This window comes from Thrips palmi, unplaced genomic scaffold (genome assembly GCF_012932325.1).
Source record: "Thrips palmi isolate BJ-2018 unplaced genomic scaffold, TpBJ-2018v1 HiC_scaffold_10, whole genome shotgun sequence".
NCBI lineage: Eukaryota > Metazoa > Arthropoda > Insecta > Thysanoptera > Thripidae > Thrips > Thrips palmi.
In genome coordinates, this window is record NW_023144621.1 from 12,779,932 (window position 1) to 12,795,840 (window position 15,909).

Below are 15,909 nucleotides of genomic sequence, written 5' to 3' on the forward strand. Positions count from 1 at the left end.
AGACATGGATGGAACACCATGAAGAAAGACACGGATACGGATCTTCCTCCCTCGAGCCGCACCGGCCGGCCGGCCACGCCTTTCTGCTCGTTCGGTTCGTTCGGGGCGTTCGGGTGCGTTCGGCTGCGGTTCGTGAGTCACTTCGCTGCGATGATGATATTCCTTGTTGAGATTCTCTAGGCAGCCCACCCAGATTGTGCTTCTGCTCTAAAGCGACTGAAAATGGGTGTTAATTTTGTCTGCTAATTTTTGTTGTCAACACGCTGTGTGATAAAATTTTGGGCCGACTTTTATTCTCTAAGCAGGGACTTCCCGTTTGTGTGCATAGGCGCTTCATTATTTGTTGAAACGTAAGTGACCAAGGACTCCGCAAAGCTGATTCATTCGTGCCGTAAAAAAACCATTAATGATATAGATACAGTGAAGTGGCACTTCCTTGTTGGACCTGTTCACCTTAACTTTTCATTCGCTAGTCTGCGATTTTGTGAACGTGCTGCGTGACATGTTGTTATCGTACGATCCATTGTGCGTACCTAACCTTATCTGTTCCATTTCTTGCTCTTTCTAAACAAACACTATAAACAGTGAAACTTTCTTATTTCGTTCCCTCTGCCTGTACTCTTATCTCTTCAACGATTGAGACTCTCTTTTTCCTTAGTCTCCATTGATGAGTGGCTCTGTTATGAGTTTTGCTCATGTTAAAGTAAACCCTTCCTGTTTGTCAGAATAGCTGTCTTGATCTTATTTGTTGTTGACATATTCTTTACTGTCACTGAATGATGCATTTCTTTTCAATTTTTATATGTCCTCGAAGTTCTAGTCCTGTTTGTCCTCCACATACACTTTTTCTTTCCAGTTGCTATGGGTAAAAGTTTGAGTGATGGATAGTCTGCAAATCTCTCAATCGGGCACTGGAAGCAGCAAGTCATCTAGCCGCTCCACTTCTCCATGCCCACCACACACTCGAGCTACCCCAAGCAGTCACATAGGTAGCTCGGCTACAGGTCCCTCTTCCAAACACGGGAATGCAATCTCGTAAGTGTTATAGTGTACCAAGTGGCCTGTTGCATCTGTTACGTTTATTTGAATGCTGGTTAAATTATTCTGTTTTTCCACTTTTTTTGTTTTAGTATTACAACTGTATTTCCATCAGCTTTTTAGTCTTTTTATTCCTTTAAATTAAAGAATTAGAAGTCTCTTTATGTATTTGCTTCTGTTACTTTGCTTCCCAAAAGTCAATTACTTAAAATTTATGCATACTACAGGTGCTAGAAATTACAAGATAACAGTAAGGTGGAGATTTCCTCCTTCTGGTATATTGCATTTTCTTGGCACATCTGGGACTGGCTTTGGCTAACTAAACTTTTAGTAAGTCCATGTCTCACTTTTTGTTTCTGTGATAAACCCACTACATTTTTCCCGCACCTTGTTGGTTCCAAGGCACAAAGTGACAGTGGCTGCAGGAATAGCTTCAACAGTCTCTAGAACATGTAGAAATAATTTTTTTTATTGTGCTTGTGTTGACACTTATCATGTTGCTGCACCTTGCTGGGCACTAGGTGACAGTGACAGCGGGCTCTCTGCTCAGGTTACGCTCCTCAGAGGGGACTGGCACTACTGGAACCGCAAGTGGTGCTGCAGTTGGACTTCCCTCATCTGCGACCAGTGGTAACACCATCAGTATTGGAAGTCAATCAGGATCAACTTCCACTATGAGTCGACGCCGTTCACCTGTTCCGGCTCGTAGAGAACCACCTGGTCCCACTACTGCAGACATGGGCACACCCCATCTTCCAAGACCCGACCCTGTGTCAGCACAAGTTTCAGAAGAGGATGTTGTTGCCATGTCTCCATCAATTATTGGAATGCATGTGGAAGAGGAGGTATACTAATACCGCCTTCTTTTTTAATTTATTGTAATTGTTTGCTACTTTAGCATTTAAAAAAAATAAAAAATTACAGGACCCTCAATATCTGGCATCAACATCAATATTATCAAACGGCTCAACTGAAATGATGTCCACTACTGTTGGTGATGAGGCTGATGGGACCAGTGAAGGAACCCGTACTCGCACAGCCATTGAACATATGCAAACCAAAATTGCACGTACTAAAGACCTAATTCGAGTGGAACAAACAGCTAGGGATGGTGAGAATCTTCCTAGGTGCAAATCTAACTTCCATCTATGTTATTGACTACTGTAATTGTGTCTTCATAATTCTGCTTTCAGAGAATGTAAACGAATATCTTAAACTGGCTTCCAATGCTGACAAACAGCAGTTAACAAGGATTAAAGCTGTCTTTGAAAAAAAGAATCAAAAATCAGCCCAGTATATATCCCAACTTCAGAAAAAATTAGATAGTTACCAGAAGAAACTCCGTGACCTAGAAGTAAATGGAGCTAGTTCTGGACACAGGCAGCCAAGAGAGATGCTCCGTGACATGAGTCAAGGGCTAAAGTACGTCTATCATTTTTCAGGTTTATTGTAAATGATAACCTCTACCAGAAAAACAAGATGGAATTGAAAATTTTTTTGTTTTAGGAACGTGGGTGGTAATATACGTGATGGCATCACTGGATTTTCAGGGTAAGAATTTTGTTTTAAATAAGAGTTTTAGTATTTTGCTATCCTTTTACATTCCTAAGTCCAAAAAAGTTTCTGATGCAATAGTGCTTGCAAAAGTTAAAGTATTCATTATCTGATGGGTGCTGGTTCACTTGTTTACATTATTGTGAAATAAGTGTTTGGATATGATAGCATGCACTGGACTGCCAGGGACTGCTTTGGAATTATGCATTTGCTTTTGGTTGTATTGAGCTTATTGCGAATTGCCCCTCTCTGTGACAGTGGTGTGGTTGAGAACATCAAGGGAGGTCTTCATGGTGCTGCAGAGTAAGTTGCTTTTTTTGTTTTTCAATCTCTGATTACCCAGTTTACTAATAATTTGCAGAGCGGCTTAATTTTAATATTATGTGCATTTCATTTTTAAAAAAGATTTTTTTTTTGTGTTGAGTCCATGCTTGCTTTTAGCTAGCTATTAAATTCGGAAGTTGTTGGTCGTATACAAAAGAATTGTTTGTGTCGGACAGGTTTTGCTTACAGTTAAATATACAGTTCTTGTCTAGCATCACTTAAAGTTTGTTTGGTGGTGATTGTGTTTGATTTTACCATGACATGTTTTGTTTTGCCCTAGAACTGTAATGTCAAAACCTCGGGAATTTGCCCATCTTCTCAAAAACCGCTTTGGAAGTGCAGACAACATTAATCAATTATCAAGTAAGTTTTATTTTTAAGTTTCTTTCCTTACCCACAAAAGGTAGAAGACTTTAGTCGTTTATTGTTTAGGAAATGGAGATAACAACAGTGGAGAGGAGGAACGTGTGCACCACGGCAGTGCAACTCTTCCCGGAGGCTGCAGCCTCAACTCTGGTGGTAGTGGCACTGGTGGTGGTGGTGGGAGTGCGAGTGGTACTGGTGTCAAGTTAACATCGGACTCAGAGTGCAGTTCCGTTACCAGTGAGAGCATTCCACATTCTGGGCATCCACACAGTTCAACTCATGCCCCACACCATACAGCACACCTCAATCCATCTAACTGTTCCATTGAGGTCCTCTTGACTGAGTTACGAGAACAAAGAGAAGAATTTGACAGACTGCGTAGGAAATTAGATGATAATAAGGTGAGTTGATAATGCCTTTCATCTGTTGCATCAAATATTTTTGGAAATTTTCGTTGTACCAAATGTTAAAAATTATCTTTTTCAGGATGTATTACAAAGAGAAATAGTTGAATTAAACCACTTACTTCAGGAGGAACGGTTTCGAACAGAAAGGTTGGAAGAACAAGTGAATGATCTCACAGAACTCCATCAAAATGAAGTTGAGAACCTGAAGCAAACTATGACTGACATGGAAGAGAAAGTTCAATACCAAAGTGAGGAGAGGCTCAGAGACATCCATGACATGCTTGAAAGCTGCCAGACAAAGGTACAATGAATCTTTAATTTAAAAATTTCAAAACCATTTGATAACACTCTTACAGAAAATCACCCTGGAAACAAAGGTATTTGTCCCTACTGTTTCCCCTGCCTCATGTGTCAATTTCTTTCCAGATTTCTAAAATGGAACATCAGCAGCTCCAGCATCAACAATATGTAACATTAGAGGGTATTGATAATTCAAATGCGAGAGCATTGGTGGTCAAACTCATCAATGTCGTATTGACAGTCCTTCAGGTTGTTTTATTGATAGTCGCTACAGCAGCAGGCATTATTATGCCATTCCTTCGCACGAGGTCAGTGACCTATTTTATTCAATTTACATGGATTAAAACTCGCCGTTTACCTCATCTCTCCCATCACATCATGTGTCTTGCAATCATACTAATTGGGAATTTGGCTTTTGTTCAGAATGTACATGGCATGTTGTTTATTTCAGGTTGCGAGTGCTAACAACTGTTGTTCTTATCACCAGCGTTGTTGTTATTCTTAAGCAATGGCCTGATGTCCGTGAGATTGGCAGCCATGTTATGCGCTTCCTCAAAGAAACTCTAGCTTTAAAGTAGTAAGTTTATTGCTTTATCCTGTGGATGCATGAGCAGCTTGAAATTGTGATGATTTCCATACTCTACCCTATAACATACTCAAAGCTTTTATCTCCCACAACATGCTTGAAGGCTACTTAACCCACAAGCTGAAGTTGTACAATATTTCCACATTTTTGTTCCCCTTCCTTCCTTCCTTCCTCCTTTCATTTTAATGTGCTCACTACTCTTTCTCCCAACTTAAAGGTTTCACTGCGCGTATAACTTAAATTTATTTTTTCCAGATCTAAATGAAGGAGCAATATTTCTGGCGCACAAGTAAACACTCTGCAAGGACAACAAAAAAAGAAAAATATTAAAAGTGACTTATTGTTACACCTATGAATCCATGTCAATTTACGTTCCTGCTGCAGTTACAGTACAATTTACTTAGATTTAAGGTATTTCTCATTTATGGACCATGATTAGAGAGAATGCTGTGTATCTTGCAAAACATCCATGACAACATTGATCCCAGTTTGTGAAAGGAAGACTGAATGCATTCCTATTTAGTTGTTCAGGTTATACATACTGGTATCACTGTCCAGTACGTTTCTTGAGTGTATTTGTGTCTAGGTACCCTTGTGTATCTTTGTGTGAGTTAAGTTTTTAGATTTGCATTGTCTCCAAGCATTTGTAACTTGTATCATAAATGTTTATGTAATAAGAAAATTAAGATGCATGCTTGAGCTAAAGGCGGGATTTTATGTTTGTTTGTTGTTGTTTTTATATTGTAAATTTAAGAAGGATTTGAGTTTTTCCACTGGAAAGAAACTGTCAAAATAAGAAAGGCTTTACACAGTTATGTTAAGAAGGCAAACTTCTGCATCCAAACCCGATCTTTATCAGTTGATTGCAAAATAAGGTCTGTGATTCAAAAGAACAAATATGGAGCAGGAGCATGCCCATTTTGTATTGTTTTTGTTCTTGTGTGTTTGTGTGTGTGTGAGCCTGTAGATGTGTCTTAATGTGTTTCCATGCTGTCAATCATGATATGGAACGTTTCTTTCTATCCATAAAGAAACTTTGATTTTCTGGTCAGGCTACAGCCTTGTGGTTTTATCCAATTACTGTGTTTCTTTTTAATGATTTTAGGGTATATGTTTTGTGCTGTTCTAAGACATTTTAAAAGTCTCCATCATGAAATACTATTTGCAATAGATGACTCAGAAACTTTGGCATCACAAATCAGTATGATTTTAGTGGTAAACATTTGTGTGAACAGTTCTTTCCAGATTGATTGTTCCTGTTTTGAATTTTCATAGAACTTTTAAGAGAGTGAAGTTATTTTTTCTTTTCCTCAGATATCTAATTTTTATGCCATAGTTTGATGAACTCCAAATCACAAACAACGATTATTCCCCACTTATCTTCAATGTTTTCGCCGAATGCCTATTGTTTGTAGGAGTTAGTATTTCACTGTGCAGTGTTCGTTTACTATTGTGAAAAATAAATCATGTGACATAAGGCACAGCTTATGGGTGGATTGTATTAAGCGCATTTATTTACCAAAAGCGTAACACTAAATACTCCTTACTGAGTTGCAATGGAGTTTTAATTGTACCTTGTTTTAATGCAGTGATCATATTAGATCCAGTAGTGCCTGCCAGCTCTTTCTAACTGAATACCGTAGATTTGAAGGTGGGTGGAAGTCTGTCGGTGTATTATTTTTGGATGTGCTTTAAGTTAAGGAAAGAGACTAAAATTGAACCTGTGCCATACTTTTATAAACACTCTTTGATAGAATGGTTCATGCATATGCTTCTAGGATGTCAACATGTTGACTAATGGGTCCACATGTGTGTAGTCCCCCAATGTTTTGGCACCTTTTGCAGTCAATATGTTAATGCAATTTTAAAACAAAGGAAAAGTTTAAGAAGATAATTAGACAGAATTTTTATGCTCAAATCTTCTTAATTTGTGTCATTTATTAAAAAAAGTTTCCAAGTAGCCACTTTTCTTTGTGTGTGCTATACTTTCTATTTTAAAAATAGCAAGGTTGGTGGTGCTATGTCTTTGTATCTTTTTTCTGAAGTTGTGTTCCACTTATGTGTGTTTTTCCTTTCTAGTAAAATCTTGCTGATGTTTGTTGGGTTGATCCCCTCCAAAAGTGGTATACCAATTATACTTTCAAAGTCACTGCACAGTCACAATGCATTGGAGTATAAGTATTCTACAATGAAACTCATTTGAATCCTGATTTTGAACAGATTTTGTATAGTGTTCTTAATTGTCTATGACTTATGTAAACATGGTCTACATTAACATTTTAATTTAGTGAAATGCACTGAGGTTGTTTATATATAATTTTTTTAAGTTTTTATAAAACTTATTTCAATAGGAATGACTATTCCTACCACATATTTCTTTATCTTAGATTTTTTTTTTACAGAGATGCCAAAGTGTTATTTTTTGTTGTACTGTAATAGCTGTTTCTTTTTATCAATTTTTTTTTCTTTTGAGGTGTTATGACTGTTTCTATGGGGTTGAATACTATGTTACTTTCTTGCTGCAGTATACTCTATGCTGCAGAGTAATACAATTACTGTAATGGAGGGTATCTTGGCACACTTTAATGTGTGTACTGCTCAGCTTCCTTTCAAAGTGGATCAACATTTGTCTTTCTTTTTTATCATCATTACTCAGTATCTGTGTATTGGAATTGCAATAGAGACTTGTATGGGCATTTATTACCCATACTGGATATTGCTAGCTTTGGAATACGTTATTTTGAGATTTGCCGAGACTTCTTAAGGGGTGGGAAAGCAAGGTTCTCATCTAACCTTCTAAATCATCTTGATTCTATTCTTTACTTATCATGTTCTTGCTGAGAAAATATCAACCGTTGTTCTTTTATCTTGGACGAACTCAGTCCGCCCGATATTCTCTTATTCCGAGTTAAAGACGTAAAACCATCTAAACCTTCTGGTCACTGCAAGTTTTGTTTGAACTGTATCAGAGTATACTGGTTGAGTAACTTTTAAACAAAATCAACACTAATGCCCCTCATACATTTTTATATATTACACCCTCACGTATTTTTGAAAATCTCTCTTGTTTTATCCTGTTTGGTTTCTATCAAATTTTACCTGGCAATAATTTCAATAAGAGTTTGTTTTGTTGTTAGACCCTTAAAGACTCGGTTATCTGCCAATCAACTGAAAACGCTATAATTTTGTCACATAAGTTGTGAACATTTCCTACTTCGAAGATAAATCTGTATTTTTTCATCCATACAATGCAGCTGGGCGTTGTTTAAGATGGCCTAAAACCCTTAAGAAGCTAGTTGCTGTTTAGAGGTTGTTTTTTTAATTTCTGTTTTCCCCAAGGCCATCTTCAAAGTCATGTTATTTTTGATACAGTAATTAGGACCATGCTCTCGAAGTAGACGATCAGTACTGTCAGAAAATTTATCTGATTTGTTGTATAATTAAGTGAACATACAAATTGCACTTCACAAGAACAAACATTGCATTATGAATATAGATTTTAGAAGTTTGAATTTAAATATGGAAGGATGATTTTTTTGTTTTAAATCACGTGTATGATGTATATATATATATAGTACATGTAATAGTAAATTGGAATGCCGAATGTGTACTCTTATGGATACAATTTTTATTATATAAAGAAGCTTCATAACTTTGGCAGTGATGCTTTTTGTGTACTATTGATTCAAAAATATCTTTTCAGTTCTGGTATCAAATTTTTTTGTTGTTCTTGCCATTTTAAACCTGACATGACATGTCATGTTACTAGAGAGCGAAAACCCTCAGAATGTGCTGTAAGAAAACACTCGGTTGTTGTCGACGAAGCAGTACGTGAATTTTACTGATAGTTTCTTTCTTCTATGAAGTGTGTATACATTTTTAAAAAAATTATTCAGATAAATGTTAATATCAGAGTAACATTCCACCTTGTTGGACTTCTGTGAGTCAGAGTATGTATATTACTGCTTGCATGGTCTGTGATGGAAGTTTGGTAAAACACCAGTTTGTATAGTAAATTTATCAGAACATCTGTGATATTGGCACAGCGGTGATTGTATTGATGGAATTGGAACCTTTAATTGATTTAGTAAATATTAATGTGATTAGTGTTTTCTGCATGGACAGAAACTTTGTGTGTACGAGTAATGTTGAATGATACAAACTAAAAAATAACAAGCCATAAAATTTGTGACAAATTGTATGATGCAATTGCAAAGAACTGAAAGGGTGGATAAGAATTATCACAATTTGGTTGCCCCCGTTTTACTTTGGTTGTGCTTATCTAATATTTTTGTTTCCCATTTACCACACTTCTAAATGTCGTTGTTTTGTTCATTTTAGTATCCTGATTACAATATCAGTGGTCCCATGTTCTTTGGCATATTGTTAGGACATTGAATTTCAATCAGCTAAATAAATCTTAACATGTTGAGTGCGGCTGGGAATCAGAAGGGAGGAAAACGCGTATAGTGTTACTTTATTATGATCATGCTGCACTTCATTTGTTGAAATCACTTTGAGGCCAAAGTGGGACTTCTACTTGTAAAGACTTTTGAGATCTTTCTAATCTCGATGACGTTTCGGCTCTATTTGGTGTACTCTTCTCATGGCTTGGTATGTTTGTGAAATACTGCTTGACCGAGGTTTCATCTGAAGCCAGTGGTAAATTCTATCCTTGTTGTCCAAAACAAGTTTATTCAGATAAATCAGTTTTTGTTCCTGCGGGTTGTGTTTGTGGAAATGTAAAATATAAAGAAGTTATTATGGGGCAGTAAAATAAAATAAGTTTTTATCCCATTACAGCTGTTGTTTTATTTTTCCCTCAAATATTGAAATTTGAAACAACTGTGATTCTGTGGAGTGAAGGTTGCAGAATCACTCAGTCCCAGACCCATATGGGAGGTAAATGATAGCACGATGGAAGGAGATCTAAAGAGTGTCTATAAACTCTATTGTCTATTCACAGTTGGACTCACTATTTCCAGTCTGCGTGAAACCACCAAGGCTCGCAACAGGAGGTCTCACAATTGTTTATGTCGTAAAGTACTTTGTATAGCTTTGATTGTGTTCAGTGAGTGTTCCATCAACATGCAAGCAAACTTTCGACAGGTAACATTCTCTCACAAATTTCTTGTTCTTTTCTTTACTTTGTTATTCTCATTAGTAATTTCTTAACCTGTGTAAGCCTTGTTGCCTTCTGATCAGCTGTGTTTTGTTTGAATTCAGGTAAAGATGTGCATGACTGACTTCTCTTAAAGACTTTGAGTTTTTACTAATGTACCCTATTCACAGATTCTACATAATTTTCTCAAAAATGAGGGCAAGGCATTTTGTACAACATCTACAGCTCTGTCCAAACCTTTCACTAAAGTTTCTGAAGCGGATGGAGTTCGTGAAATAACTCTTTGTGGCCCAGCAAGGTAGTGAAAATGTTATTGCAGTACAGACCCAGACAAGAAGGAATTGCATCAATTACCCTTTATGCTGAATTCGTTCCAGAAATGCTCTTTCTGTCAATATGATGGAAGAAATAACACACAACATTACGAAGGACCAAGATGATGTAGACTTGCGTGTTATAGTTTTAAAAGCAGAAGGACCTATATTTTCTGCTGGTCACAATTTGAAGGAATTGGTTGGTATAATAATTTCAAATGTTGGTTTAAGATGAATAAATAATTTCAATAATATTGTGTATTATTATCACATGACGCTCCAATTCTACCTTGTCTGCACATGTTTTGTGTATGATTCATTTGGTTTTGCAGAACTCTGATTCTAAAGATGTTCACAGAGCAGTTTTTAAAACTGCCTCAAAAATGATGCTGAGTATTTTGCACTGCCCTGTTCCTGTTGTTGCTTCTGTCCATGGTCTGGCTGCTGCTGCAGGATGTCAACTTGTTGCTGGCTGTGATATAGCAATATGTTCAGAGAATGCATCTTTCTCAACCCCAGGGTTTGTTTTTCAAACTGTAATAACATACCGCTAATTTATTTTTTTAAATGATTTTAAAATACATTTGTTTGCAGTGCACAAGTTGGAATATTTTGCTCTACACCCGGTATTGCACTTGCACGTGCTGTTCCTTCAAAGATTGCTGCTGATATGCTGTTTACTGGTGATACTATTTCAGCACAAAAAGCTCTACAGTATGGACTTGTTAGTCGTGTTGTTCCTGATGCCCTGCTTGGTAAAAGCATGTTTTCGCCACAGTATTCAACTACAAATTCATCCATTTACATCCATTTACATTTGTTTGTAAAATTTTGTCCAGGTGAGGAGTTGTCCAAGGTGACTTCATCTATTTGTGCCAAAAGCAGATCTGTAATAGAACTTGGTAAGAAGTTCTTGTACTCCCAAATTCAACAAGATATCTTCACAGCTTACCGGTTTGTAATTCCCTTTGCTTTGTTTAATTACACTCTATGCTATTGACAACCTTTTCATAATTTTTTTTTGCAGTTTGGGTGAAAATGTTATGATAAGCAACGTATCAATGATTGATGCTCAGGAAGGAATGAACAGTTTTCTGAGCAAAAGAAAACCACAGTGGAAACATACTTCAGAGTAATAAAAACAAAATCTGAAAAAAAAATATTTAAGGACCCAACTGTTAAATGAAAAATAAAATAAAATGAAATTGTTTTGTGTCTGCCTGTTATTGGCGTTGTTACGCGTTCGAATGGGGGGGGGGGCTGGAATATCGAACGGGTGGCCTACCCTCACCGGCTGGAGGCGTTAAAGGTAGGCCACCCATCCACTCTTGAACTTGAGAGGCTGGACCACATGTGACCGTACTCGTCTGTCCCTCTCCCTCAACTAAAGGTGCGCGCAGTAGCCTTCCTGCCGTCCGCCCCCACCCACCCCAGCGTGTCAAATGGGGCCTACCTTGGCGCGGCTCTTCGGGCCAGCTTCCCCCGTCTAAAGAGAAAAGAGTTCCCGCCGCCGCCTCCATGGCCCATCGCTTTGCCACCAGAGCTACGACAACACACCTGTCTGACACGTCCTATCTTAGAGTGATGGTACCGGGTTCGAGAGGTAAACTGAGGAAAAGAATTCACTCACCTGAGAGTCGGATCCACGGTATTCTCTCGCCAGCCGACATCTCTACCATCTCAGCCACTGCGAAGTGATGCAATCAATCTTAGACTGATGGTGTCTGGCTGTAGAAAATGTTGTTGCACTTGAGATTCGAACCAGTCTCTCTCATCGCGGCAGACACCTCTGCTCACTAGAGATAATAAGCCCAAACTTTAGCCTTAACATTTTTTCGACGAAAATGGTCGAGCACCTCTGACTTGTCTGAAATTCCTATGGAACGTTCTATAGGAATTTCAGACAAGTCAGAGGTCTGGCTAAGGCCCGGGCCTTAGAAATAGATATCCGTTGCCCAATGGTCTTTGACGCATTCTATTCGGTGTGAAAATGACATTGCAAGTTGAGCTCTAGAACAATGAAGTAGATGTGGCCGGTGAGTTGCCGCAAAGAAAAATAACTGCTACACCAATTTCCGCATGTGGGAATCGAACCCACGACCCTTCACTTGAAAAAGCGATGGGTTTGACCGCTCTGCAGTTTAGAATTGGTTTCACATAGAAGGCAGAAGTGAGAAAGAAAAGACAGTAGAACCAATTCAGAGTCAAGTCACAGTCATTATTTTGAAAAAAAAAATAAAAATAAAAAAATGAACAAGAGCAGCAGTTGGTCTATGGACATAGTTGATGTCTATGCTGCCAGCTAGCACCGTGCATTTGAGAGCTCCTCCGTGCGTCGTGCGTGCGAGTTGTCGCCGTGTTTTTTATTTCCATAATCCGGGCGATGCTAATTCGCTCCTTTGCTCGCTGTTTCCGCATAATTTTTGGGCCGGAAGGAAAAAGTTTGCGGTGGCTGTACAGTCGCGCACAGCGGGCCTCCGTGGCGGACGTGCGAATCACAGCGGCCTGCCTCGGGGCTGTCCGACAAACGCAGTGGCAATAATGACAGCAAGCTTCTTCGACGCCTGACAGTGATTTCGTCGCTCTGTCTCTCTCGCACTCATGGGGCGTCCCGTGGGGGTCGTGAAAGAGAGACAGCCAGGCGACACTCACCGATGCTCCCGAGGGGCAAAAGTCACTCAAGTTGCAACGGTCGCCACGCCTCGTCACGCCGCGCAAAGTGGGCCAGACGACTGGTGGAGGCGGCCAAAACTCCAGACGCGTTTTGAGCTCCAGCGGGTCGCTAAACAGGACTCGAACCGAACGTGTGACCCCACCAACGGATTGCTCTCCGAACGAGGAATCCGTTGGTGGGGGTCACACGCTCGGTTCGAATCCTGTTTAGCGACTCTTGAGCTCAAAACGCGTCCAGAATTTTGTCCGCCTCCACCGGTTGTCTGGCCCACTGTGCCACGCCACGCCTCGTCATCTCGACGAGCACAACGCGATGGCCGGAAAAGTTGGCGATACCAAGTTTGTTCTGGCCATCTCGTCACAGCGCGCCGGGCCGGGCCCCGTTACATCGCACGGACGTTTCACAAGGCTTGCAATTGTGAGTTTTTTTTTTAATTTCCCAAAAATTTTCTATGAGATTTTTTTGAGAGTGGCAGAACCTGACTACTCTGATTACACTGATAAAATCTGGTTGAAAACTTTTTGGTTATTTCGAGTGCTTCATAAGACCCACAGGCTCAGTGTACTTATCCCCCTGTCTAACTAAATTCCGTTCTTGTTGTTTACCCCTTAAAACGGGCTCTTTTAAGGAAGGCCGCCAGGCCCAACATTACGGGGGAAGCTCTAAACAACAACAACTATACGTGTTCATTAACTAATCCACTTTGAGTGATCCAGGCCGCACTACAAGCGACTCTAATGACCGGTGGGGGGAGGGGAAAGGGGAGCAGTCGGAGTAGGGAGGCAACCCCAATGTGATGTGCCGCCGCAAAGTGGGCCAGAAGACCGGTGGAGGCGGCCAAACCAAAAGGCCAGACGCATTATGAGTTCCAGAGTCGCTATACAGGACTGTAACCGAACGTGTGAACCCACCAATGGATTCCTCGTTTAGAGAGCAATCCATTGGTGAAGGTTCGGTTCGTGTCCCATTCAGCGACTCTGGAGCTCAAAACGCGTCTGGGATTTTGACTGCCTCTGCCGCCGGTGTGAGGTTATAGATCCACCCACCCTGGAAAAAGCACCGGGGGTGACTTTACCACGGGATAAAACCACCCCCCCAGGCTGATTCCCCGGGGGGGGGTTTCAACCCCTGGTGAAGTCACCCCCCTGATCCGTGTAGGGGTGGTTTTATCCCGTGGTAGAACCCCCCCCTAGCTGGCTCAAGGGTGCATTTATCACGGGATGAACCACCGGGGGGGGGTTTTATCCCGTGATTAAAGCACCCCCCTGAAAATGGTGGGTCATTTCATCTCGTGATGAAAAACCCCCCCCTATTTCGCATATTTTACGGGAGAGCGTCCCCGGGCATCTTTACGCTTTTTTCGTCTCCCAAGACTGTACACCCAAAATCGGGGCGCATACTTGAAAGCTTGCAAACGAAAGTGCTTTGGAAAAGTAATATTCACCAGCTTTGTATTGCAAACCCTTCGCGATTTTTTTGTTTCATTCTACACACCAATTACTACTATGAAGGTTTTTCTGCGCGCCGATGCAAGAAATTAAACATGCACTTCGTAACGCACGAATTTGTGCGCGACAATGCACGATTTTCTGCATATTCACGCACGAAATCGTTTCTTGTCGCGCACAAATTCGTGCGTTACGAAGTGCATGTTTAATTTCGTGCATTGGCGCGCAGAAAAAACTACATAGTAATTAATTAGTGTGAGGCTTTCGTTTTATCGTGTGGTGAGAAGTGCTGTTAAAACCCGTCAAATATGCAAATTTGGGGGTGGTTTCATCCCGTGATAAAGTAACTCCCCGTCTTTGGGGGGTGGTTTTATCCCGTGATAGATGCACCCCCCTGAGCCAGCTAGGGGGGTGGTTCTACCACGGGATAGAACCACTCCCCAGGACCAGCAGGGGGGTGACTTTACCTCGGTATAAAACCACCCCTTCTCAGGAGTCAGCCAAGGGCGGTGGTTTTATCCCGCGGTAAGGTCACCCCCGGTTCTTTTACCAGGGGGGTGGATCTATTGCCGTACACCGGTCCTCTGGCCCACTGCGCGTCGTGCCTGATGGTGCCTCAGTTGCGACTCCGCCGTTTTGCATATGTTCGTGCCTTGCAATTGGATTGGATTAGTTGACGCTTAGCTAAGGATCGGCTTCAGTCTCTCCTCTCAACAATCCAGCACGGTGGTTTTGGAACCATGGGGTCGCGTCCCCACCCGGGGTCGTGGATGTCAGCTAGGGTCACTTGCGCAGAAAAAAAAATCGTAAACATGTCCTTTAACGAGGAAAACAGTTAAAAATAGAAACCGTAAGTTTTGCGGCAAGAAAGTGGTGCTTCCCGGTGTTTTTTCGAGCAGTTTTCGCAGTGTAACGTCGTGTGGGGCTCCACGCAGTGCCAGCCCGCCATTTCTAGTCCCGGCCCTGGAGCGGCCTGGAGTGCACAGGGGGCCAGAAGACTGGTGGAGGCGGCCAAAACTCTAGACGCGTTTTGAGCTCCATAGTCGCTAAATGGGACTTGAACCGGACTATGACCCCACCAACGGATTCCTCGTCCGGGGAGCAATCCATTGGTGGGGTCACACGTTCGGTTCGAGTCCCATTTAGCGACTCTGGAGCTCAAAACGTGTCTAGAGTTTTGGCCGCCTCCACCGGTCTTCTGGCCCACTGTGCGCTGGGGCGGGCTGGAGTTCTCGCCGCGGAGTCGGGCAAAAGTTAAACTACCATCCGACCAGAAGTGTCTAGCCTGAATGGAAGGGGCGTGCCCGAGACTGATTCCGCACAGCGCCTCCTCGCTCCGTCTCTCTCGCACCTGCCGGCACCGCCCCGCGAGTGCGAGAGAGACAGAACGACGTGTGGAATCGCACAGGCCGGGCTCTCCTAGAGATGAATGGGTGTACCTATAACGGGACTGATTTCGGGAAGTCCTCGGCCCGCCTGCCTTTCGGAGAGAGAGAGAGAGAGAGAGAGAGAGAGAGAGAGAGAGAGAGAGAGAGAGACGAAAGGAACTTTGGGAAGCGATTGCGTGAGTGAGTGCGCGGCGGTGCGGTGCGCGGAGGGTGCAACTGTCGCCGCCACCACCTCGCGCCGATTCACAGCTCGTCACATTTTTGAGAGAGACACATACAGAGAGAGAGAGAGAGAGAGAGAGAGAGAGAGAGGCCACCACGCAGTGCACCGCGGGGCAACAGGCGACATTTAGACCAAGTTGTTGTCGGACACGTATCGGAGCACTAA

The 15,909-nt window shown here is 41.5% G+C and overlaps 2 protein-coding genes across 3 annotated transcripts; both read left to right on the top strand.

Annotated features, from left to right (window-relative positions):
• The first annotated feature begins 114 nt into the window (after positions 1-114).
• Positions 115-9,375, top strand: LOC117649693 (transmembrane and coiled-coil domains protein 2). 2 transcript variants are annotated; one of them, XM_034392666.1, is made up of 13 exons: positions 116-350; positions 857-1,035; positions 1,589-1,883; positions 1,963-2,149; positions 2,232-2,460; positions 2,545-2,589; positions 2,851-2,895; positions 3,197-3,279; positions 3,349-3,683; positions 3,769-3,990; positions 4,116-4,297; positions 4,441-4,566; positions 4,831-9,375. In XM_034392666.1, coding segments are annotated over exons 2-13 (1,905 nt in total). In that variant the 5' UTR covers positions 116-350; positions 857-880; the 3' UTR covers positions 4,832-9,375. The 2 variants fall into 2 exon arrangements, with proteins under 2 accessions (XP_034248564.1, XP_034248557.1); XM_034392673.1 differs by lacking the exon at positions 2,851-2,895 and having other exon boundaries at positions 115-350.
• A 102-nt stretch (positions 9,376-9,477) lies between these two features.
• LOC117649733 (enoyl-CoA hydratase domain-containing protein 3, mitochondrial) lies at positions 9,478-11,204 on the top strand. Its single transcript, XM_034392742.1, has 7 exons — positions 9,478-9,684; positions 9,868-9,995; positions 10,075-10,210; positions 10,344-10,531; positions 10,606-10,766; positions 10,851-10,965; positions 11,039-11,204. The coding sequence occupies exons 1-7, from the start codon at positions 9,493-9,495 to the stop codon at positions 11,145-11,147; spliced, it is 1,029 nt and encodes a 342-aa protein (XP_034248633.1). The 5' UTR covers positions 9,478-9,492; the 3' UTR covers positions 11,148-11,204.
• Positions 11,205-15,909: the final 4,705 nt, after the last annotated feature.